Source organism: Symphalangus syndactylus, chromosome 20 (assembly GCF_028878055.3).
Source record: "Symphalangus syndactylus isolate Jambi chromosome 20, NHGRI_mSymSyn1-v2.1_pri, whole genome shotgun sequence".
Taxonomy (NCBI): domain Eukaryota; kingdom Metazoa; phylum Chordata; class Mammalia; order Primates; family Hylobatidae; genus Symphalangus; species Symphalangus syndactylus.
In genome coordinates, this window is record NC_072442.2 from 18,845,139 (window position 1) to 18,870,076 (window position 24,938).

Genomic DNA, 24,938 nt, shown 5'->3' on the forward strand with positions numbered 1-24,938 from the left:
AAACAGATCCTAAAAATTATAGGTTTTAAAACTTAGTCCTCAGGATTCTATTTTTAGTAGCATTCTTATTCTTCTGTGACACACATATATTTAAAAACTAGAACTGGCTTGGAATTCCAGGTTTTATATCTACAAACTTTAAAATATTTGTAGATTCCAGACCTGAGGTTAAAAAAAAAAATCTTGATTAAAGACTCTTTAACATTTTACCCATAAGTAGAAAAATGATAGTCTGCAATTAAATCACCCTCACTAATTTCAGTGAATGCTCATATTTCGTATTTTCAGAACCCTTAAATAAACAGAATGAAGCTGGCAGTGGCCTAATAAAAAACATGGCACAGTTTGAGTATCAAAATAAATAATGATAATAAAAGGTTATATCACATTGAATGATATTAGGATCCCTAAGTCCACAATGACATAAATAAATGAATACATAAATGTTTTAAAGGGGGAAGAAGAGAAAGTTCTTTATTACAGTAGAATCCCAAGTAATAAATGAAGAAGACATGACAGAATAAGAAAAATTACTTGGCAAACATCACAATTAATTGTTGCAGGCAAGATTCAATGGATGTCAAAACTGAATGTGGGCCAGGCGCAGTGGCTCATGCCTATAATACCTGCACTTTGGGAGGCCGAGGTGGGCAGATCACCTGAGGTCAGGGGTCATCTCTATTAAAAAGAAAAAAATTAGCTGGGTGTGGTGGTGCATGCCTGTAATCCCAGCTACCTGGGAGGCTGAGGCAGGAGAATCACTTGAACCTGGGAAGTGGAAGTTGCAGTGAGCTGAGATCATGCCACTGCACTCCAGCCTGGGCGACAAAGTGAGACTCCATCTCAAAAAAACAACAACAACAACAAAACTGAACATGAAAGCTTGATGAAAGATATTTAAATAATCTCAAAGTACCTCCTCAAAAGATACTTATTAATTACAAAGGCAAAAATGTCACCAGGGAAAAAATTGGCAGACACCACCTTATACATGTGATCAAAGTTAACATCACAAGTAATGGGACAAAGATATAAATATCATGTACCTCTTGATCTGATGCATTAGGGAGGACACAATGTCACTTCAATGGTCCTGCCAAAATTGCATAACCTGAATCTAATACTAAGGAAACATCAGCTAAACCCAAAGCATTCTACAAACTAACTGGCCTGTCCTAATCAAAAATGTCAACATCATGAAAGTCAAAGAAAGACTGAGGAGATGTTCCAGATTAAAGGAAACTAAGGAGAGTTATAATTGCATCAATGTTAATTTCCTATTTCGGATCATTTTAGTATAGTTATGTAAGATACTGTCCTTGATTTTAGAAAATATACACTGAATAGGCTGGGCGCAGTGGCTCACACCTGTAATCTCAGCACTTTGGGAGGCCAAGGTGGGCGGATCACCTGAGGTCAGGAATTCGAGACCAGCCTGGCCAACATGGTGAAACCCCAACTCTACTAAAAATACAAAAATTAGCCGGGCATGGTGGTGGGTGCCTGTAATCTCAGCTACTTGGGAGGCAGAGGTTGTAGTGAGCCCACGATTGCGCCACTGCACTCCAGTCTGGGAGACAGAGTGAGACTCCATCTCAAAAAAAAAAAAAGAAAAGAAAAGAAAGAAAACATACACTGAAATTTTAGGGGTAAAGGGAAATCATGTCTGTAACACTCTCTTTAACAGTTCAAAACAATTATGTATGCATGTGTGTATATATGTATACACATATATACATATACATAGAAGGATAAAACAAAATAAATGTGAAATGGTAACATTTGGGGAATCTAGGTGAGAAATATATAGGAATTCTGCTTTTGTGTGTGTGTGTGTGACTGAGTCTCGCTCTGTTGCCCAGGTTGGAGTGTAGTGGTGCGATCTCAGCTCACCACAACCTCCGCCTCCCAGGTTCAAGCAATTCTCCTGCCTCAGCCTCCCGAGTAGCTGGGATTACAGGAGTGCACCACCATGCCCGGCTAATTTTTCTATTTTTAGTAGAGACAGGGTTTCACTATGTTGGCCAGACTGGTCTCAAACTCCTGACCTCATGATCTGCCCACCTTAGCCTCCCAAAGTGCTGGGATTATAGGCATGAGCCACTGAGCCTGGCATAGGAATTCTTTATACTACTCTTAAAACTTTTTGTGTTAAGTATGAAATTATGTCAAAATAAAGTTTTTCCGGGCGGGCACAGTGGCTCACACTTGTAATCCCAGCACTTTGGGAGGCCAAGGCGGGCAGATCACCTGAGATCAGGAGTTCAAGACCAGCCTTGCCAACACGGTGAAAGCCCAGCTCTACTAAAAGTACAAAAAAAAGCCAGGTGTGGTGGCGCATGCCTGTAGTCCCAGCTAATCGGGAGGCTGAGGCAGGAGAATCGCTTGAACCTGGGAGGCAGAAGTTGCGGTGAGCCGATATCACGCCTCTGCACTCCAGCCTGGGCGAGAAGAGCAAAACTCCATCTTCAAAAAACAAACAAAAAAAGTTTTTCCAACAGCAATAGTCACAAAACAGTTGCTACATTCTGCAGCTTTCTGTTCCATGTTATGTTACTGCAAAATCTTTCTCAGAGAACTGAACTGTGTTTGCTAGAAATAGATACCTGTGGCTGGGCGCAGTGGCTCACACATGTAATCCCAGCATTTTGGGAGGCCGAGTCAGGTGGATCACCTGAAGTTGGGAGTTTGAGACCAGCCTGACCAACATGGCGAAACCCCATCTTTACTAAAAATACAAAAATTAGCCAGGCATGGTGGCACATGCCTGTAATCCCAGCTACTCGGAAGGCTGAGGCAGGACAATCACTTGAACTCCAGGAGGCAGAGGTTGCAATGACCCAAGATCACACCATTGCACTTCAGCCTGTGCAACAAGAGCAAAACTCCATCTCAAAAAAAAAAAAAAAAAAAAAATAGACACCTGTGATCTAGAAATGATACAGAAGCAACAAGTTCCTACGAGGTGGTAGGCCCTGGCAAATGTGGATGATTTCCATTATAAGCTACACACCCCATCACTAAGGCTACATTAAACTAAAAACTCTTGTTTAAAGACCCAATTCCAAAAATAGTCAGTATGTTAAATAATCTTCCCAATTATTTAAATTACACTATCTTACCCCAGTACAATTTGATGGCTCTGCATCACTTAGGTATTTGTTTTTCTGTTAAGTGACTGATTACAAAGGGATTAAAATAAAACTTTACAGATGAGAGAAATAAATCTTTCATTTCCTCCATATTTGTCTGCCAATAGAAACATCTGGTCACATCTGAATTTTGTACTTCAGTGTACTCATCAGTTTTAAGCACTATTTGATCATAATGGGAAAAAGTATTTTTCCATTGAAAAATAACATTTTGACCTAGTTTCTGGAGCAAATGCAAATAATTACAGCAAACTCTGTGTACTGACCACTGAGATACTCAAGGATGAGGTAGAGTTTTCCACCAGTCTGAAAGGCATAAATTAAATCCACGATGAAGGGATGCTTTACTTCCTCCAGAATATTCCGTTCTGCTTTTGTATGAGCTGTATCTTTAGCATTTCTTACTATCATTGCCTAAAGGAAAAGAGATGATCTATAAGAACAAAATAGTGAACATTTTTATTCTATAATCTATTTTATTCTAAAATCTATTTTGTGTTTTTCTTGCCAATATTGAACTATTAACCATAGTTTCCACTAGAAACTGAGATGGGGTAATGGAAAACGTTCACTTTATATATATCTCTGTGCAGTTTGGATTTTTTGCAGTGAACATGTAAATGAATTACCTAAAGAGACTTTTTAAAAAAGAAATCTGTAATCAGATCAAGTTTATTCATATATTTACAAACTACTGAGTGTCTACCATGCTCCAGGCTGTGCCAAGAAAGCAGAATAGAAGGAATGCCCTGTTCATAGGAGTCTAAAAGTCGACAGGAGCCCAAAGTCTCAGGGAAAAAAAGAAAGTCAATGTAGGTAAGCACACGATGGTAAGGGTAAACAGGGGAACTACATCTGACCTAGCAAAAAGTCTTACTTGAAAGTTATTAAAATGAAATGTGGCCTAGACGCGGTGGTTCATGTCTGTAATCCCAGCACTTAGGTGGGCAGAGGCAGGAGGATCGCTTGAGCCCAGGAGTTCGAGATCTGCCTGGTAACAAGCATGACCCCATTCCCCACAAAAAGGGTTAAAAAAAAGACAAAAAAGAAAGAAACAAATGTAGAAGGTATAAAAAGGCATTCCAGTGCAAAAGAGGCTTGATAGGACAGGATATGTCTGGACGAGTAGTTCACTATGGTTAGAAGTGGTTAGAGATTAGGCTAGAGAAGTAGGTAGAGGCCAGGAAATGGAAGTTCTGGGCAAAGGAAGGTCTGGGTGAAATGACACACCTTTGGCGTCATGAAAGACACGTCTAGTAACAGTAGGGAGTAGGGAAAGAAAATGAGACCAGTTAGGAGGCCAGTAAAATAAACCAACTAAGAAGATCTATAAGAAAATGAAGACAGAAAAAAAGAAAGGCCAATACATAATTTGCATTTGCTGACAAACTAGTTATGAGAAGAAATGATGATACCTTTATTTCTGTGTAAGTAATAGGATAGATAATGGTGCCATTCAATATCGGCAAATGAAAGTGAAAAAGTTTTGGGAAAACAATGCCCTGTTTTAGACATGTCAGGTATAAGTTCCAGGAAGTTACCCCGATGGTACATCTCCATAAGTAATATGGAAAGCAAATACACAGGTTATTGGTTGCAACATTATCTGCGAAACTGACACACTGGAAAATAGCCTGTGCTCAGACATAGGATATTGGCGGAAAACCTATGGAATCTACACAACATGTAACAAAGCTATAAAAATAAGAAAAATCGGCCAGGCGCGGTGGTTCACGCCTGTAATCTCAGCACTTTGGGAGGCTGAGGCGGGCGGATAATGAGGTCAGGAGATTGAGACCATCCTGGCTAACACGGTGAAACCCCGTCTCTACTAAAAATAAAAAATAAAAATAAATTAGTCAGGCATGGTGGCGGGCGCCTGTAGTCCCAGCTACCTGGGAGGCTGAGGCAGGAGAATGGCATGAACCTGGGAGGCGGAGCTTGCAGTGAGCCAAGATCACGCCACTGCACTCCAGCCTGGGTGACAGAGCGAGACTCCGTCTCAATAAATAAATAAAATAAAAATAAAAATCTGTATAAAAACAAGATACAAAAGAGTATTTAAAAGTACAGCAGCATGGATACTATGCTATCTTTTGTACAAGAAAGGGGAAATGAGAATATATATATAATATGTATCTGCTTATACCTGCAAAAATGAAGACAACTAAGATAAACTAAAAGCTAATGATAATGGAAGGGAAGGATAAGAAATAAGACTTTTCACTATACCTTCTGAGTAAAACCTCAATGGTTTTATCATCCATTTTTTTCTTTCCTGAATGAAATATTACTGCAATTATAAAATGTAGACTTTTCTTTTTGAACCATATTAATGTTTAATGTATTCCAAAAATAAAATCAACAAGGATGAGGGGTGGGAAGTACAACTGAATACAATAGGAATACATAAATTTAATTGACTATTACACCAATAACTTTACCACAGAAAGAGAAAGAGAAAAAAAGGTATGAGAAAAAGATTTTTTTTTTTTAGACAGAGTCTCACTCTGTCACCCAAGCTGGAGTGCAGTGGCGTGGTCTCAGCTCACTGCAACCTCCGCCTCCCAGGTTCAAGTGATTCTCCTGCCTCAGCCTCCCGAGTAGCTGGAACTACAGGCACCTGCCACCACACCCAGCTAATTTTTGTATTTTTAGTAGCGACCAGGTTTCACCATGTTAGCCAGGCTGGTTTCGAACTGAGCTCATGATCCACCCGCCTTGGCCTCCCAAAGTGCTGGGATTACAGGCATGAGCCACTGCACCCAGCGAGAAAAAGATATTTAAGTAATTTTAGACTGCACACCCTTAGTGGCCTATATGTAAGCACACAAAAAATTGCAAAGAAATATTAAATCAAACTTAGTAGGTTTGTAGCTGGAAATACTACCGGTATTATAATTTTCATTATGCACATATTGTACAACTGAACAAATGAGTGCATTTATTTATGTTGTTACTAGAGCTGTTCTCACTGTAGAAAAAACGGAGATCCAAATATGAACTGAAAGAAGAATGTGGCCGGGCACGGTGGCTAACGCCTGTAATTCCAGCACTTTGGGAGGCCGAGGCAGGTGGATCACAAGGTCAGGAGTTCAAGACCAGCCTGGCCAAGATGATGAAACCCCGTCTCTACTAAAAATACAAAAATTAGCCATGCGTGGTGGCAGGCACCTGTAATCCCAGCTACTCAGGAGGCGGAGGCAGAAAATTGCTTGAACTCAGGAGGTGGAGGCTGCAGTGAGCCGAGATCACACCACTGCATTCCAGCCTGGGGGACAGAGCGAGACTCCGTCTCAAAAATAAAAAAATAAAAATAAAGAAGAACACTATGGAATTGCACTAGAATTAAGGCTAACAATATGAAGCACTTTGGGAAACCGAGGCAGGCGGATCACCATGTTGGCCAGGAGTTTGAGACCAGCCTGCCCAACATGGTGAAACCTCATCTCTACTAAAAATACAAGAATTAGCCAGGTGTGATGGTACACACCTATACTCCCAGCTACTCCAGAGGCTGAGGCACGAGAATCACTGGAACCTGGGAGGCAGAGATTGCAGTGAGCTGAGGCAGCCTGCAGTCCAGAGCTGTGGTGAGCCATGATCATGGCCACTGCACTCAAGCCTGGGCGACAGAGGAAGACCCTGTCTCAAAAAAAAAAAAAAAAAAAAAAAAAAAAAAAGGGCCAGGTGCAGTGGCTCACACCTGTAATCCCAGCACTTTGGGAAGCTGAGGCGGGCAGATCATGAGGTCAGGAGTTCAAGACCAGCCTGGCCAACATAGTGAAACCCCATCTCTACTAAAAATACAAAAATCAGCTGGGTATGGTGGCACGCACCTATCCCAGCTACTCAGGAGGCTGAGGCAGGAGAATTGCTTGAAACTGGGAGACGGAGGTTGCAGTAAGCCAAGACCACATCACTGCACTCCAGCCTGGGCAACAGAGTGAACTTCCATCTCAAAAAAAAAAAAAATTTTTTTTTAAGGGAGTATAGGGCCAGGCGCAGTGGCTCACGTCTGTAATCCCGGCACTTTAGGAGGCCAAGGTGGCTAGATCACAGGGTCAAGAGATCGAGACCATCCTGGCCAACATGGTGAAACCCCATCTCTACTAAAAATACAAAAAATTAGCTGGGCGTGGTGGCGCACGCCTGTAGTCCCAGCTACTCTGGAGGCTGAGGCAGGAGGATAGCTTGAACCCGGGAGGCAGAAGCTGCAGTGAGCTGAGATCACACCACTGCACTCCAGCCTGACTTCATCTCAAAAAAAAAAAAAAAGGAGTATAAAAAACTTTACAGAAGAATGACAATATAGAAAAAATAGAAAAGTCTCCATTTTATAATCACTACAGTAATATTTGGGCAAGAAACAACCCAGATAAAACCATTAAGTAAAGATTATTATGGGACAGAATATTCACGCCGTTTCTATCATTCCATAGATCACTTGCTAATTACAAAAGGAAAAAGAGGTCAGGAATGGAGGCTCACGTCTGTAATCTCAACACTTTGGGAGGCTGAGGAGGGTGGATCACCTGAGGTCAGGAGTTTGAGACCAGCCTGGCCAACACGGCGAAACCCCGTCTCTACTACAATTACAAAAATTAGGCAGGCATGGTAGCAGGCATCTGTAATCCCAGCTACTTGTGGGGCTGAGGCAGGAGAATCACTTGAACCCAGGAGGTGGAGGTTGCAGTGAGCCAAAATTGTTCCACTGCATTCCAGCCTGGGCGACAGAGTAAGACTCCTTCTCAAAAAAAAAACAAAACAAACAAACAAACAAACAAAAAGCCCTTATTCTTAGGAGATGTATAGAAGAAATTAGGGGTGAAGTGCTATGAAATCTGCAGTTAACTCTCAAATTGTACATGAAGAAAATTTATTAAAGTTAAAAAACGCAAATATTCATAGATATACATATATATGGGGACAGGTAGAAAGGGAGGAACATACAAACAAAATATGGCAAAATGGTAACAACTGGTGATCACCAAACTATTCTTGCAACTCTGAAAAGTTTAAAAAATTTCAAAGGTATACTATTTTTGAACTGCTCAGGAGGTTTAAATTTTTGAATTTTTAAAATAAGCAATCAATTGTGAGGAAGTCTGAGAAGCCACAGACTAAGAGATAAGATGAAAAATAAGGAAAGTAGAAACACAGTAATAAAAGGAACAGAGTTTCAAAATGCTGTGGTCAGCAGCTTCAATGCAAAAGAAAGTTAAATTAAGGACGAACTCAGTAAAGACAACTGGATTCAGCAACTGGGAAGTCAGTGATGACCTAGGGTACAGGAGCTTCACTGAAATAGGAGAGTTGGGCCACGTGCCATGGCCCACACCTATAATCCAGCACTTTGGGAGGCCGAGGTAGGTGGATCTCTTGAGGCCAGGAATTCAAGACCAGCCTGGCCAACATGGTGAAACCCCATCTCTACTAAAAATACAAAAATTAACCAGATACAATGGTGCACCCCTGTGATCCCAGCTACTCAGGGGGCTGAGGCATGAGAATTGCTTGAACCTGGAAGGCAGAGGCTGCAGTGAGCCGAGATAGGGCCGCTGCACTCCAGCCTGGGTGACAAGGCAAGGCTCTGTCTAAAAAAACAAAAAATAAAATAAAATAAGAGTCAGGCATGGTGACATGTGCCTGTAGTCCCAGCTACTTGGGAGGCTGAGGTGGGAGGGTTGCTTGAACCCAGGAGTTGGAGGCTATAGTGTACTATGATCGCATCTGAGAATAGCCGCTGCACTCAACCTGGTCAAATAATGAGACTCTGTCTCTTAAAAAAAAAACAAAAAGTAGAATTATAAGTCAAAATACAGTAGTGAAAAAAGAATAATGCCTGTAATCCCAGCACTTTGGGAGGCTGAGGAAGGTGGATCACAAGTTCAGGAATTCGAGACCAGCCGGGCCAACATGGTGAAACCCGTCTCTGCTAAAAACACAAAAATTAGCCAGGCATGGTGGCGGGCGCCTGTAGTCCCAGCTACTCAGGAGGCTGAGGCAGGAGAATTGCTTCAACCCAGGAGGCAGAGGTTATGGTGAGCTGAGATCACATCACTGCACTCCAGTCTGGGCAACAGAGCAAGACTCAGTCCACCCCCCGCCAAAAAAAAAAAAAAAGAAAAGAAAAAAGAATAAAAGGAATGGTAGGCCAGGCATGGTGGCTCATGTCTGTAATCCCAGCACTTTGGGAGGCCAAGGCAGGAGGATCATCTGAGGTCAGGAGTTCGAGACCAGCCTGGCCAACATGGTGAAACCCCATCTCTACTAAAAATAAAAAAGTAGCCGAGTGTGGTGGAATGCACCTGTAGTCCTAGCTACTTGGGAGGCTGAGGCAGGAGAATCGCTTGAACCTGGGAGGCAGAGGTAGCAGTGAGCCATGATCACGCCACTGCACTCCAGCCTGGGTGACAGGCTGGACAGAGTGAGACTCCGTCTCAAAAACAAAAAGAAAAAAGGAATGGTAATGTGTAATGTGGACTCTACTTCTCAAGAAGTTCTGCTACGAAGAGGTAAAGAAGGTGGTAGCTACTGGAAGACCTCATGTGAAAGAAGGTTTTGTTTAGCTAAATATGGTAGAGGCACAAATATAATTAAATAAAGAAAGAAGTCAGATAGGGGATGAAAACAGAGAGGATAAGTGACAGAGTAATGTCCCTGAATAGGCAGAAAGAGATGGTATCCAAAACACAGAGGAATTAGCCTCGGAAAGGAGAAGAAACAAATTCCACTTAGACTGGAGAGCAAGCCAGACGCAGTGGCTCACGCCTGTAATCCCAGCACTTTGGGAGGCTGAGGCGGGCAGATCACAAGGTCAGGAGATCGAGACCATCCTGGCTAACACGGTGAAACCCCATCTCTACTAAAAATATAAAAAAATTAGCCGGGGGTGGTGGCGGGCACCTGTAGTCCCAGCTACTCGGGAGGCTGAGGCAGGAGAACGGCGTGAACCCGGGAGGCGGAGCTTGCAGTGAGCCAAGATCGCACCACTGCACTCCAGCCTGGGCGACAGAGCAAGACGCCATCTCAATTAAAAAAAAAAAAAAAAGACTGGAGAGCGAGGGAAGTCAAGTAAAATTGCAGATCAACATGGTGGTGTTGTGTTAGGTACTAAAACACGAAGTCAAGGCCAGGTGTGGTGGCTCACGCCCGTAATCCCAACACTTTGGGAGGCCAAGGCGGGTGGACTGCTTGAGCTCAGGAATTCGAGACCAGCCTGGCCAACATGGTAAAACCGTGTCTCTACAAAAAATACAAAAATTAGCTGGGCATGGTGACACGCACCTGTGATCCCAGCTACTTTGGAGGCTAAGGCTGGAAAGCTGCTTGAACCCAGGAGGCAGTGACCCGAGATCACGCCACTGCACTCCAGCCTGGGTGACAGAGACTTCGGCTCAAAAATTAAAATAAATTAAATTAAAATAAAACAGGAAATCAAAGGAAATCACATCGGACATCCTTAAGTAGGAAGAGAAACAGTTGGCTAAAAAGAGTAGAGGGGCTGACAGGAAAGGCTCCAAATAGTTGTAGAGAATGGAAGGATTTATCTAAGGATAGCAGAAAAATTGCTGGGAAGTGCTTAGGGTCCAGGTGAGTTGGGGTCATAGAGTTTTCCCAGCAGCAATCTACAGGTTTGTGTGATTTCTGCTAGTAATGCTCAGCAGCTGAGATATAGCAATAAAGGCACACTGACAAGTGAGCTGATGCAGATTAGGGCTTTCCTGAGCACAAGGTCAATGGAGCTAGCAACTGATAAAGTGGCCAATTATGCCCATAAGCCTGGATTCAGAATAAAGTGAAATACGAAGGGGTCTAAAAAATTGAGGAGAAAAACAGAAAAGTCAAAGAACTAAAGGGCTTAGGGCCAAAAAACAGGCATTGTAGGAATCAAGTAAGTCAAAAGTGAGAAAGTTATTGTTCTATGAAACCACAATATTTCAGAGGTGGAGAATACCTTTGGCCAAAGGTTCTAAAATGTACAGTGGGAGGTGAACTAATGCCATAGGCAATAGTATTTTGCTTCCATGGTATATTTTTGCTGCAACTGGTAGGGTCGGGTGATGGCTGTTGATAGTCTTTTCCTCACTATTCCACTCTTAAGCAAATACCTGAATGGTACCATTCCTATAAGAAGTAAACAGTCCCAGGAGAACTAATAAATCCAGACAGAATGTCCAGATTGAAACAACTCACTTAAGGGGACACCTGGTTCTACTCTGATTTCATCTTAAAGGCTGGGGGAAGAGGTATATTCTTACCACACGCTCAGGTCAGAGGGGTTAGTACTCTGCCTCCAGGATAATTAAAATGAGAAGGAAGGAACTCAAAGGGAGCCTATAGTCATCTTACTTGGGGATTTAGAAATGAAAGCCCTGAACTTAACCCTAATGACATCTCTATTTTCATTATTTTTGCTATGAGCTTGCTTTCAAGGACAAGGAAGGAGACAGTATGAGATCCTCTAGCCAGGATTAAGAAAAGAACCCCAAGAATGGGAAACAATGGCAACCAAGCAAAAGCAGAGGCAAACAGCTTAGGTCCTAGATCCCTGGGCCCCAGAATGAGGCCTGACACTTAGCAGTAATTAAGTCGATGGATTTCCCAATATACCACCCCCACCCACCATGAGTGGGGAAAAAAAACCAACACTCTTTTTTTCACTAGACAGCTGTGCCAAAAACATACTTCACCCAAGATCTAATTATGCCTAATATGGTCAGGCCTGATTATCTGATATAAATAACACATCACAAGGAATGAATCAGTTAAGAATCTTGACCAGAGGCTGGGCGCAGTGGCTCACACCCATAATTCCAGCACTTTACGGGGCTGAGGTGGGCGGATCACTTGAGGTCAGGAGTTTGAGACCAGCATGGCCAACATGGTGAAACCCTGTCTCTACCAAAAGTACAAAAATTAGCCAAGCGTGGTGGTACACACCTGTAGTCCCAGCTATTTGGGAGGCTGAGGCACGAGAATCACTGGAACCCAAGAGGCAAAGGTTGCAGTGAGCTGAGAACACTCCACTGCACTTCAGCCTGGGTGATGCAGTGAGACTCTGTTTCAAATAAAAGAAGAAATCTTGACCAGTACTTCTTTTGACATTTCTGGGACAAGCACTATTATGCTGCCTTCAGTTCTATACCTAACATGTTTTACAGATTAAAAAATCATTAATCTAAAACAATTCCAACAGGAAAGTCAGATAGCAGATATCAATGCCAACCCACTGAAGCAGAAACTGATGTTAAAGAATAGCTAGATGGCTTTTTAAAGACAATTACCAATAAAATTGTGGTCACAATATTTGTTCCTCAGCTGTCAAACTGAGGAGTTGTTTATACTGCTTAAATAAAAAGCAGCAAGAAGGACCAAAGTTTTACAAGTCGTAATTTTTTTAAAAAGTCACTTTGTCTCTGAAAGTAGTTCTCCACTGGAAGTTTTGTTTTAAGACAGTGGAGGCCGGGCGCAGTGACTCATGCCTGTAATCCCAGCACTTTGGGAGGCCAAGAAGGGTGGATCACCTGAGGTCAGGGGTTCGAGACCAGCCTGGCCAACATGGCAAAGCCCTGTCTCTACTAAAAATACAAAAATTAGCTGGGTGTGGTGGCAGGCACCTGTAATCCCAGCTACGCAGGAGGTTGAGGCAGAAGAATCACTTGAACCCAGGAAAAAAAAAAAAAAAAGACAGTAGAATCTTTTTAGTAATCAATCCCAAACAAGAATAAGAAAACAAACACACACATAATCCATCAGTTAAACTAGAAGACATGTGGGATTAGGGTGGGGATAAAGCAATGGTTCATGATGTAGCAGAGTGGGGTAAGATCAAACCTAAGTGCCTGCAAAGGGGAATACACAAAAGAAGTTGAATCTATCTACAGAACCCCAGCAAGGTTCAAACATTAGAGGTAAAATTAGAAGAAAGGGAAAAAATTAAAGGAACTGAAGACTGTAGAAGGCAGAAGGTGGAGGGCTAAAACCAAGGAGATCATCTGCAAGTCTGTATAAGGAACAGACAGACCAAAAAGGCTCCCATCTCCACACTAAGTCGAAGAACTAACCCTAGGAGAGTTAAATTCGCCGGGACAAAAAAAAAAAAGTGAAAGATTAGATCTACAGAGTAAAATGCTAATGTAAAAACTCGAGTTTAGTGAAAGCCTGCGTGTTGAGAGGTAAGATCTCCATCTTCTCTCACTCAGCTCCAGAATGCTTTTTCCAGGCAAAAGAATGGCAGATCTTTCTTAGCATCAACTGATCCTCCCCAGAAAAAAAAAAAGATCTACAGACAATATTTACTTATTTATTTACTTATTTGAGATGGAGTTTCGCTCTTGTTGTCCACACTAGAGCGCAATGGTGCAATCTCGGCTCACTGCAACCTCCGCCTCCCAGGCTCAAGCGATTCTCCTGCCTCAGAGCCCCCAAACCAGCTGGCCAGGCTGGTTTTGAACTCCTGACCTCAGGTGATCAACCTGCCTCAGCCTCCGAAAGTGCTGGGATTACAGGTGTGAGCCACCGCACCCAGCCCTACAGACACTATTATTTGAAGTTGTTGATCAAGTGCCAGTTAAACACTTGATTACCCTGCAGAGAAGCTTACACACACAGAACTTCTGATCAGCTTTTCAGAGTTCTACTCTTAAATATGAATAATCGGGCCAGGCACAGTGGATGGATTATTGAGGCCTAGGTGGACAGATCACTTGAGGTCAGGAGTTCGAGATCAGGCTGACAACATGGAGAAACCCTGTCACTACTAAAAATGGAAAAATTAGCCAGGCAGGGTGGCACATGCCTGTAATCCCAGCTACTTGGGTGGCTGAGGCAAGGGAATCGCTTGAACCCAGGAGGTGGAAATTGCAGTGAGCTAAGACTGCGCCACTGCACTCCAGCCTAGATGACAGAGCAAGACTCCACCTCAAAAAAAAAAAAAAAAGGAATGACACCAGACATCTAAAGAAGACCTCTAACATGCATGGAACAAAGTGACTAAAACTGACTAAATCAAAGTCAAAGAAAACAGAAGGTCAAAAAAGAACATGCATAAAACAAAAGAACATTTCAAATAATTATGATTAAACTCTCAGAGAGGCCAGGCATGGTGGCTCACACCTGTAATCCCAGCACTTTGGGATGCCGAGGCGGATGTTTTGCCTGAGGTCAGGAGTTCAAGACCAGTCTGGCCAACATGATGAAACCCGATATCTGCTAAAAATACAAAAATTAGCCAGGTGTGCTAGTGGGCGCCTGTAATCCCAGCTACTCAGGAGGCTGAGGCAGGAGAATCGCTTGAACGCAGGAGGCAGGGGTTGCAGTGAGCCAAGATCGCACCACTGCAGTCAAACCTGTGCAACAGAGTGAGACTCTGTCTCAAAAAAATAATAATAAACATTAAAAAAAAAAATAAAACTCTCAGAGGGATAAGAGAAGATATTATACTCATAAAACAGGTTGCTATAAAACAAAAACAACAGAAAGAATTCTGGAGAATCACAAATACAACAGCTTTAAAAAATATTTAGTCGAATGGCTGGGCACAGCGGCTTACGCCTGTAATCCCAGCACTTCGAGAGGCCAAGGCAGGCAGATCACCTAAGTCGGGAGCTCGCGACCAGCCTGACCAACATGGAGGAACTACTAAAAATACAAAATTCTCTACTAAAAATACAAAATTAGCCAGGCGTGGTGGCACATGCCTGTAATCCCAGCTACTCGGGAGGCTGAGGCAGGAGAATCACTTGAACCCAGGAGGTGGAGGTTGTGGTGAGCCAAGATCACGCCACTGCACTCCAGCCTGGGCAACAAGAGCAAAACTCTATCTCAAAAAAAAATTCAGTAGAAGGAAGTAAACAACAAGACAAAGAAATGGAAACGTAGAAAAGATAAGAAATATTAGATGATCAGTCCAGGAGATCCAACGTCCAACTAACTGCAATTCCAAGAAGAGAAAACAGTGGGAAGGAAATTATCAAATAAATCACATAAGAAAATTTCCTAGAACTGAAAGACTACAGCTTTAAGATTAAAAGAATAAAAATAGGCTGGGCACAGTGGCACATGCCTGTAATCCCAACACTTTGGGAGCCAAAACAGAACAACTGCTTGAGGCCAGGAGTTCCAGGCTGCTGGGAAACACAGGAAGACCTTGTCTCTACGAAACATTTTAAAAATGAACTGGGCATGGTGGCATGCATCTGCAGTCCTAGCTATTCAGAAGTTGTGGCAGAAGGATCGCTTGAGCCCAGGAGTTACAGGTTACAGTGAAGTATGATCACACCTCCACACTCCAGCCTGGGAAACAGTGAGACCCTGTCTCTTAAAAAGAAATAAATTAATTAATTTAATTAAATAGGCCAGGCACAGTGGGCCATACCTGTAATCCAATCCCAGCACTTTGGGTGGCCAAGGCGGGTGGATCACTTGAGCCCAGGAGTTCAGCACCAGCCTGGGCAACATGGTGAGTGCCCATCTCTACATTTTTTTATTAGCCAGGGCTGGTGGTGCGTGCCTGTGGTCCCAGGTACTCAGGAGACTGAGGTGGGAGGATAGCTTGAGCCCAGGAATTTGAGGTTGCACTGAGCTATGATTGTGTCACTGCACTCCTGCCTAGGTGACAGGGTGAGACCCTATCTCAAAACTAACTAAATAAAAATAATAATCAAAGTCGAAGCAAGACACGTCACTATAAAAACTTAGATCAGAAATAAAGAGAAAATCTTAAATATTTCCACAGAAAAATAGGCCATGTGTAAAGGACTGGGAATCAGAATGCCAAAGCGCTTCAACAGAAACTCTCAAGAATAGAAGAAAATTGAGCAAAATTCTAAGTGAAAATAATTTTCAACTCTAATAACATAAACAATCAAGTAAATATAAACGTAAAGAAATTCTCAAATATGCAATATGGATATATTTTTATTATAAATGTATCTTTATGTACCTTTTCTGAGGGAGCCGCTAGTATAGTGTCACCAAAACAAGGGCATAAACTAAGAAAAAGGAAAAAAATGAAGATATGGGATCCAGGAAACAAAAGATCCAACACTGAAGGAGCCAAGAGGATTCCAGGGTTGTGGTGAAGAAAGAGTCCAGTCATAACAGTTGTGACTAAAGAGCTACCACTCCAAATGGGAACAGGTGGATAGAAAGTTCCTAAAATATGCCTCTGGGAAATAAATGGAACTGATAGATTATCTTATAAGTCTGATCAAAGAACATTAGACTGAAAGGTGTTTTACAAAGTTGTTGGAAGACATCAGAGGACAATAGTAGATTCAAAGAAAGCAAAACAAAATGAGAGGATGAGGATAAAGGAGGGTGAAGTAAACAAGAAACAAATCCTTAACTCACATAAAAGAAAGTTAATATTGCCAGGCTCAGTGGCTCACGCCTGTAATCCCAACACTTTGGGAGGCCAAGGAGGGCCGATTCCCTGAGGTCAGGAGTTCGACACCAGCATGCTAACATGGTGAAACCGCATCTCTACTAAAAATACAAAAATTAGCTGGGTGTGGTGGTGGGTGCCTGTAATCCCAGCCACTCAGGAAGCTGAAGCAGGAGAATCGCTTTAACCCGGGAGGTGGAGGTTGCAGTGAGCTGAGATCATGCCACTGCACTCCAGCCTGGGCAACAGAGTGAGGCTCCGTCTAAAAAAAAAAAAATTGAAAACTGCTGAATTAAAAAGATAGCAGTTGGCCAGGCGTGGTGGCTCATGCCTGTAATCCCAGCACTTTGGGAGGCCAAGGCAGGCAGATCACCTGAGGACGGGAGTTCAAGACCAGCCTGACCAACATGGAGAAACCCCGTCTCTACTAAAAACACAAAATTAGCCGGGCGTGGTGGCACATGCCTGTAATCCCAGCTACTAGGGAGACTGAGGCAGGAGAATCGCTTGAACCTTGGAGGCGGAGGTTGCGGTGAGCCAATATCGTGCCATTGCACTCCAGCCTGGGCAACAAGAGCGAAACTCTGTCTCAAAAAAAAAACAAAAAAGATAGCAGTAGGCCAGGTGCAGTGGCTCATGCCTGTAATCCCAGCAGTTTGGGAGGCCAAGGCAGGTGGATCATCTGAGGTCAGGAGTTTGAGACCAGCCTGGCCAATATGGTGGAACCCCATCTACACTAAAAATCCAAAAATTAGCCAGGCGTGGTGGTAGGCACCTGTAATCCCAGCTATTAGGGAAGCTGGGGCAGAAGAATCACTTGAACCTGGGAGACAGAGGTTGCAGTGAGCTGAGATTGTACCACTGCACTCCAGCCTGGACAACAGAGTGAGAGTTCATCTCAAAAAAAAAAAGAGATAGCACAGTACATGCTTATTACTTAGAAATAAGGGGATCAGAAACAGCGAAGAGTTACCTCAGCAAAGAATCGCAAGAGCTCTCTTTTCCACACTCACCAAGCAGGAATCAAAATAAGAATAACAGTAATGAAACATACCTCACATTCTAAAAAGTAGTGGCAACTGTGTTAGAAATACATTTTTTGCCAGGTGTGGTGGCTCATGCCTGTAATCCCTGCACTCTGGGAGGCTGAGGCAGGCGGATCACCTGAGATCAGGAGATCAAGACCATCCTGGCCAATATGGTGAAACCCCGTTTCTATCAAAAATACAAAAAAGTAGCTGGGCATGACGGCATGTGCCTGTAGTCCCAGCTACTCGGGAGGCTGAGGCAGGAGAATTACCTGAACCCGGGAGGTGAGGTTGCAGTGAGCCAACATCACGCCACCGCACTCCAGCCTAGGCGACAGAGCGCGACTCCGTCTCAAAAAAAAAAAAAAAAAAAGAAATACATTTTTTTTGCAAGAGACTGGGTCTTGCTACATTGCTCAGGCTACCCTTGAACTCCTAAGTTCAAGCAATCCTCCTACCTCAGTCTCCCAAGTAGCTGGGACAACAGGTGTGCACCACTTGTACCTGGCTTGAGATACATTTTTTTGACTGCAAATTTTAGGCCAAAGTGTTACGACAATTAAAAATATGATGTGATTGCTTCCCAGCCTTTTGGCTGAGATCAAGTGTAAAAATATGGTGTGTGAGGACTAAAAAGGGGGAGTGGAAATCACCTTTTTAAGCACCTTCATGGCAAATATTTTCCCAGTATTTGCTCCTGTTACTTTTCGTACTTGAAAAACCTAGATTAAAAAAAAGTGTGTGTTATTCAAAGGCAAACTATGTCAGGCATACTCCCTTAATTCCTAGTTATAAGAAACATATGCCAGGGCAGTTTATATTATAAAAACTATGTGCAAAAATGATCAGCTAAAAGAACAGACCACATTAACGATCATGACTTTCCTGTTTGTTCTGCTGCCATCTGGTGGTAATGGACAATGACCATCTAATAATAAACACTGTTACTTTATATTAATACATAAAATCCTAGTTAGAACAAGCTATAAACAGTGTTCCCAAAGGCATAATACTACCTTAAAAATTATAAAATATTTCATAAATTTCTTTCAAGGTTGCCACTGCCCTTGCTTCACATAAAACTATTTAAAAATAGTTGACAGGAAATTACTGTTTACCTATTACTTAAAATAGTTTGTACTTATACTTGGCCCTCTGAATCTATAGGTCCAGCAGCCGTGGATTCAACCAACCGCAGAATGAAAATATTTGGGGGAAAAAATAATAAACAATACAAACAATAAAAAATAATACAAATATGGCCAGGTGCGGTGGCTCACAACTGTAATCCCAACGCTTTGGGAGGCTGACTCGGGCGGATCACCTGAGGTCAGGAGTTCAAGACTAGCCTGGCCAACATGGTGAAACCCTATCTCTACTAAAAATACAAAAATTAGCCAGATGTGGTGGCGCACACCTGTAATCCCAGCTACTCAGGAGACTGAGGCAGGAGAATCGCTTGAATCTGGAAGGCAGAGGGTGCAGTGAGCTGAGATCGTGCCACTGCACTCCAGCCTGCGGGAAAGAGCGAGACTCCGTCTCAAAAATCATAAAAAATAAAATAAAAAATTAAGTATATGGGAGGATGTGCGTAGCTTATATGCAAATACTATGCCATTTTATATAAGGCACTTGAGTGTCGGCAGATTTTGTTATCTGCAAAGGTCTTGGAATCAGTTCCCCCTTACCCCTCCCCCATACTGAAAGACAACTATAAACATTTTCATGCAACACCTAAAATACGTGAGATTCAAAGTGCATGTGTTGCACATTCAGGATGCTTAGAAATTACAATGTGTTCTTAAGCATAAGAATAGGCTACAAATGTCTGCTTTGCAAAAATTAACACTACACAATAGCAAAAATAGTTCTTAAAACTTAATACTAACCAAGTTATTATCTAAATTATTTTGATAAGAGAATAGTTTGGTAAAAATTTTCGTGGGCAGAACTCATAAAAGTGACGTCTTAAGTTGTAAAGCCTTGGACAAAACTGTGAAACTAAATAGTTTTCTTTCCCCTTTTTATATTCCTTCAGCTTCCCCAATTCTATTGCTCCAGAAAACCAGTTCAGATTAAAGTCTCAATAACAGATAACAACTTAGAGTGCCATGTCTCTTGTAAGCAAGGAGGGGTTTATTTTTAAAGAGGATATCATTTAACCAAAGTAAAGAATGAACCCTCTAATAATAGACTTTGCCTGGTACAGTTGCCTATTTCTTTATTCTATGAATATTGACTGAGTACCTATTATGTGCCAGGCTTTTACATGTGTGGTTGTATGAAGAGAAGGGAAAACTGAACTTCTGTACATCCCTCAAACATACTAGCTAAGTGGTCATGATCACATCCTTTGCTGATAGCTGACAAAGATTGAAGATGACTGCTGGAACTAGGGCATAAAAATCAATCTATTCAAGACAGACAACAGCTCTCATTTCAAAAATATTGCCTACCTTTCCATAGCCCCCTTTACCAAGTACCCGAAGTAGCTCAAAACATTCTGGTCTGATTTTTTCTGGCCCTCTGTTCACACTAGTTTCTGAGATTTCAAATTTCTCACAATGTTCCATGCCACTGGGAAGAAAAGCAAAACCAAAAATAAATTTGCAAAAAGCTAAATTACTTTCAGCATATAGTCAAGAAAAAGGAGAAAGAGAAATGTAATCTAATTAAGTAAAAGTGAAAAAGTACATGACAGCAAATTATCTGTGCTCTAAACAAACAGAACGGCAGGTCAAGAGGAGGGTGGCCTGATAATTGTTTACCTCCTTGTTCAAAGAATGGGCAATCAATTATTTACTTATTTTATAAATGTTTATTTTATGCACAAAGAGGTACTGTGGTTTTTCATTGGGTAGATGCCTTGGATAATCCATTCAAGTAAGATCACTTAGTCCAACTTAATGAAACCTATATCCTTCGTGTACCGATGGAAACACTGGCAGCACATATTGAGGCCGTATTTCTGGATCAGACCTTGCCAGTTTGAGCAGACGCAACAAGAGCAAGAACCCTGACTGAATTTTCACGGGTGACTCCATCTTGCTCTTAGGAGTGCAACAAAGTAAAAGAAGACATTTATTTTCATAAACATCAAGCACCCCAAAACTAAGGTAAGTTAGAACAAGTTTATTAAGTTGACAAAGAAAAAAAGTCTTCTAGTTATTCAAATTTACTTCATTCAAAGTATCTATGAAATTAGGTATTATCCAACCTCATTTGGCAACGTCAGCAGAAAATCTGGGATCTTTCCAAAACTACCCAATTAGTTCACATCGTAGTACAAAACTTCTTCTCTATATCTGTTTTTTCAAGTTATTAGCTTGATTTAAAGAATCCAAAGGGCGTGCTGGCTCATGCCTGTAATCCCAGCACTTTGGGAGGCTGAGGTGGGCGGATCACTTGAGGTCGGGAGTTCGAGACCAGCCTGGGCAACATGGTAAAACCCTGTCTCCACTAAAAATACAAAAATTCCAGCCTAGCCAACATGGTGAAACCCCGTCTCTATTAAAAATACAAAAATTAGCTGGGCCTGGTGGCAGCAACCTATAATCCCACCTACTCAGGAGGCTGAAGCAGGAAAATCGCTTGAACCTGGGAGGCGGAGGTTGCAGTGGGCCGAGATCATGCCATCGCACTTCAGCCTGGGGGACAAGAGCGAGACTTCATCTCAAAAAAAAAAAAAAAAAAAAACAAAAAAAAAAACAAAAAAAACCCCAACAAAAATTAGCCAGGTGTGGTGGTACACTCCTGTAGTCCCAGTTACTTGGGAGGCTGAGGCGGGACAATTGCTTGAACCCAGGAGGTGGAGGTTGCAGTGAGCCGAGATTGCGCCACTGCACTCCAGCCTGGGTGACAGAGGGAGACTCTGTCTCCAAAAAAATAAAAATAAAGAATCCAAAAGGGGTAGCAATTGTCTCTGTCATTTAAATGCTTTCTACATGAGTGATCTATCTTCTCATTCTACTCCTACACCAAGGCTTTTTACTTGAGAGTACAATACACAGCAGATTAATCACCACACTCACCTAATGGAGCTTGTCTAAAATGACTTAAGATTACATGAATTTCTTTTTTGTTGTTGCTGTTGAGACGGAGTCTCGCTATGTCACCCGGCTAATTTTTGAATTTTAAGAAGAGATGGGGTTTCGCCATGTCGGCCAGGCTGGACTCAAACTCCTGACCTCAAATGACCCGACCACCTCGGCCTCCCAAAGTGCTGAGATTACAGGTGTGAGCCACTGTGCCCAGCCAGATTGCATGAATCTCTGTTTGAATGACTGTATGAATTTGTTTGTATATTAAAGCAAAACAGGAAGCATTTGACTTTTTGAGGCATTCTACAAATTTTTCTGTAAGGAAAGATTAAAACTGTGGCTCTTTATATTAAACTAACTACTCAGATTCATATTTAGTACTCTGAATCTGAATTAATATCTTTTCCTCAAAATCCATACATAATCTCAAAACTCTGATTATAATATTGATCAGATTTTGGTGCCAAATTCAATATATCGAGTTGATAAATATGACTACATATTTAAAAACAGGTTACAGGAATCACATGATTGCTATGAAATAGAACTGACAAAACCTACTTGTAAGAAAGACAACACAATGAAAATCTCTTCATATAAACTTACAGTTCATATGGTCCAACTCCCCCATGGTCCATGCTTTCATTTAACTGACCCTGAAAAATATGTTAAAGTTTCAGAAATAATCTCATAAACATAAAATTTAAAGGTTTAATTCTTTGTCTCATAACTGAAAGAGAATGAATGAAATAAACCAGCCTAACAATTCTCTTATACTTCAACAACAGGCAAATATGGTAATGAACAAAATACAGTACACAAACACCACTATGGGAATTTCACTGTAAATTATTTTACAAATAGAGATGAGGTCTTTCCACGTTGCCCAGACTGGAATGTAGTCAGTAGCTATTAAGGGGTATGATCATAGCATACCAGAGCCTTAAACTCCTGAAGTGATTCTTCTGCCTCAGCGTTCCAAGTAGCTGGGACTATAGGCACCCGGTTTTTTTCTTTTTTTCTTTTTTGAGATGGAGTCTCACTCTGCCACCCAGACTGGAGTGCAGCAGTGCCATCTCAGCTCACTGCAACCTCCGCCTCCCAGGTTCCAGTGTTTCTCCTACCTCAGCCTCCTGAGTAGCTGGGAGTACAGGTGTGTACCACCACGCCTGGCTAATTTTTTTTTTTTTTTTTTTTTTTGAGATGGAGTCTTGCTCTGTCCCCCAGGCTGGAGTGCAGTGGCGCCATCTCGACTCACTGCAACCTCCGCTTCCCAGGTTCAAGTGACTCCACTGCCTCACCCTCTCGAGTAGCTGGGATTACAGGTGCCTGCCACCACGCCCGGCTAATTTTTTGTATTTTTAGTAGAGATGGGGTTTCACCATATTAGCCAGGATGGTCTCGATCTCCTGACCTTGTGATCCGCCCACCTCAGCCTCCCAAAGTGCTGGGATTACAAGCGTGAGTCACCACACCTGGCCCTAATTTTTGTATTTTTAGTAGAGGTGGGGTTTCACCATGTTGGCCAGGCTGGTCTCAAACTCCTGACCTCAGGTGATCCACCCTCCTCGGCTTCCCAAAGTGCTGGGATTACATGCATGAGCCACCACACCCAGCCCCAGCTTTTGCTTTTAATTGTATATGACAGGCTGGGCGTGGTGGCTCACACCTGTAATCCCAGCACTTTGGGAGGCCGATGCGGGCAGATCACGAGGTCAGGAGTTCAAGACCGGCCTGGCCAATACGATGAAATCCTGTCTCTAATAAAAATACAAAAATTAGCCGGGTGCGGTGTCGCACGCCTGTAGTTCCAGCTACTCGAGAGGCTGAGGCAGGAGAATTGCTTGAACCCAGAAAGCAGAGGTTGCAGTGAGCCGAGAGCGCGCCACTGCGCTCTAGCCCGGGCAACAGAGCAAGACTCCATCTCAAAAAAAAAAACAGGTGCGGTGGCTCATGCCTGTCATCCCAGCAGTTTGGGAGGCCGAGGCAGGTAGATCACCTGAAGTTGGGGGTTCGAGACCAGCCTTACCAACATGGAGAAACCCCACCTCTACTAAAAAAATACAAAATTAGTCGGGCTTGGTGGCCCATTCCTGCAATGCCAGCTACTCGGGAGGATGAGGCAGGAGAATCGCTTGAACCCGGAAGGCAGAGATGGCAGTGAGCCGAGATCGTGCCACTGCACTTCAGTCTGGGCAACGAGAGCGAAACTCTGTCTCGAAAAAAGAAAATTTTTTTTACATGACAACTAAACTGTAGAGGCTACTCATGACTAATCAAAAAATAAAACCAAGTGAATTTTCCTTCAAAATGTACATTTATCTATTCGAAAGTGTGTGTTTTCGGCCGGGTGCAGTGGCTCATGCCTGTAATCCCAGCACTTTGGGAGGCCAAGGCAGGTGGATCACCTGAGGTCAGAAGTTTGAGACCATCCTGGCCAACATGGTGAAACCCCGTCTCTACTAAAAATACAAAAATGAGCCGGGCGTGGTGGTGGGTGCCTGTAATCCCAGCAACTCGGGAGGCTGAGCAGGAGAATCTCTTGAATACAGGAGGCAAAGGGTGCAGTGAGCCGAGATCTCGCCACTGCACTCCAGCCTAAGTGACAGAGACTCCATCTAAAAAAAAAAAAAAATGTATATTTTGTGTATTATGAAATTAAAGGCACTACATTCTGAATATGACTTAACAAATCAAGTGATTTATACACAGTGCTATTTTGATGTGCTTTTAATACATAGAGTAACATAATGCTATAAACTAAGCCTAAGGTACCCACAACTAGTCCAGGGTATCTAGTGTAAAATGCGGCTGATCGAGACAAAATAATTAAGCAACACTGTCAAACAGTTGGAAGTCATGCTGGCCACACATTTATTCTGACCATAGAATAAATGAGTGCAAAATTTAAATAACCTTCTATATACTAGCAATGAACAACCCCAAAATTAAATGAAGATAACAGTTCCATTCATAATACCATCACTAAGAAGTAGCTTAGAAAAAATTTATGGCAGGTACAGTGGCATAAATACTTCGGGAGTCCAAGGCAGGAGGATTACTTGGAGTTCAAGACCAGCCTGGCCAACACAGTAAGATCCTGCCTCCACAAAAAAAAATTTTTAAATTAGCTGGGTGTGGTGGCACACGCTTGTAGTCCCAGCTACTTAGGAAGCCGAAGTGGCAGGATTACTTGAGTCCAGGAGGTCATGGCTACAATGTGACAGTGATTGTGCCACTGTATTCCAGCCTGGGCAACAGAGTGAGACCCTGTCTCAAAAAAAAAAAAAAAATTAACCAAAGTGTAAGACTTACACACTGAAAA

The 24,938-nt window shown here is 42.4% G+C and overlaps 1 protein-coding gene across 9 annotated transcripts in view; it reads right to left on the reverse strand.

Moving 5' to 3' along the window:
* Nucleotides 1–24,938, reverse strand: part of RPS6KB1 (ribosomal protein S6 kinase B1) — a 57,177-nt gene that overhangs the window by 17,161 nt on the left and 15,078 nt on the right. For 7 of the 9 annotated variants that reach the window (XR_008653095.2, XM_055256731.2, XM_055256733.2 and 4 more), the window contains exons 2-5: nt 22,220–22,269; nt 20,030–20,150; nt 18,227–18,295; nt 3,419–3,566 (exon numbers count right to left, since the gene is read on the reverse strand). Coding sequence is in view for 8 of the 9 variants with exons in the window: in XM_055256731.2 (XP_055112706.1) it covers nt 3,419–3,566; nt 18,227–18,295; nt 20,030–20,150; nt 22,220–22,269 (388 nt within the window). In the remaining variant the exon portion in view is untranslated. The remainder of the gene's footprint in view (nt 1–3,418; nt 3,567–18,226; nt 18,296–20,029; nt 20,151–22,219; nt 22,270–24,938) is intronic. The other 2 variants (XM_055256732.2, XM_055256734.2) reach the window with 2 other exon arrangements.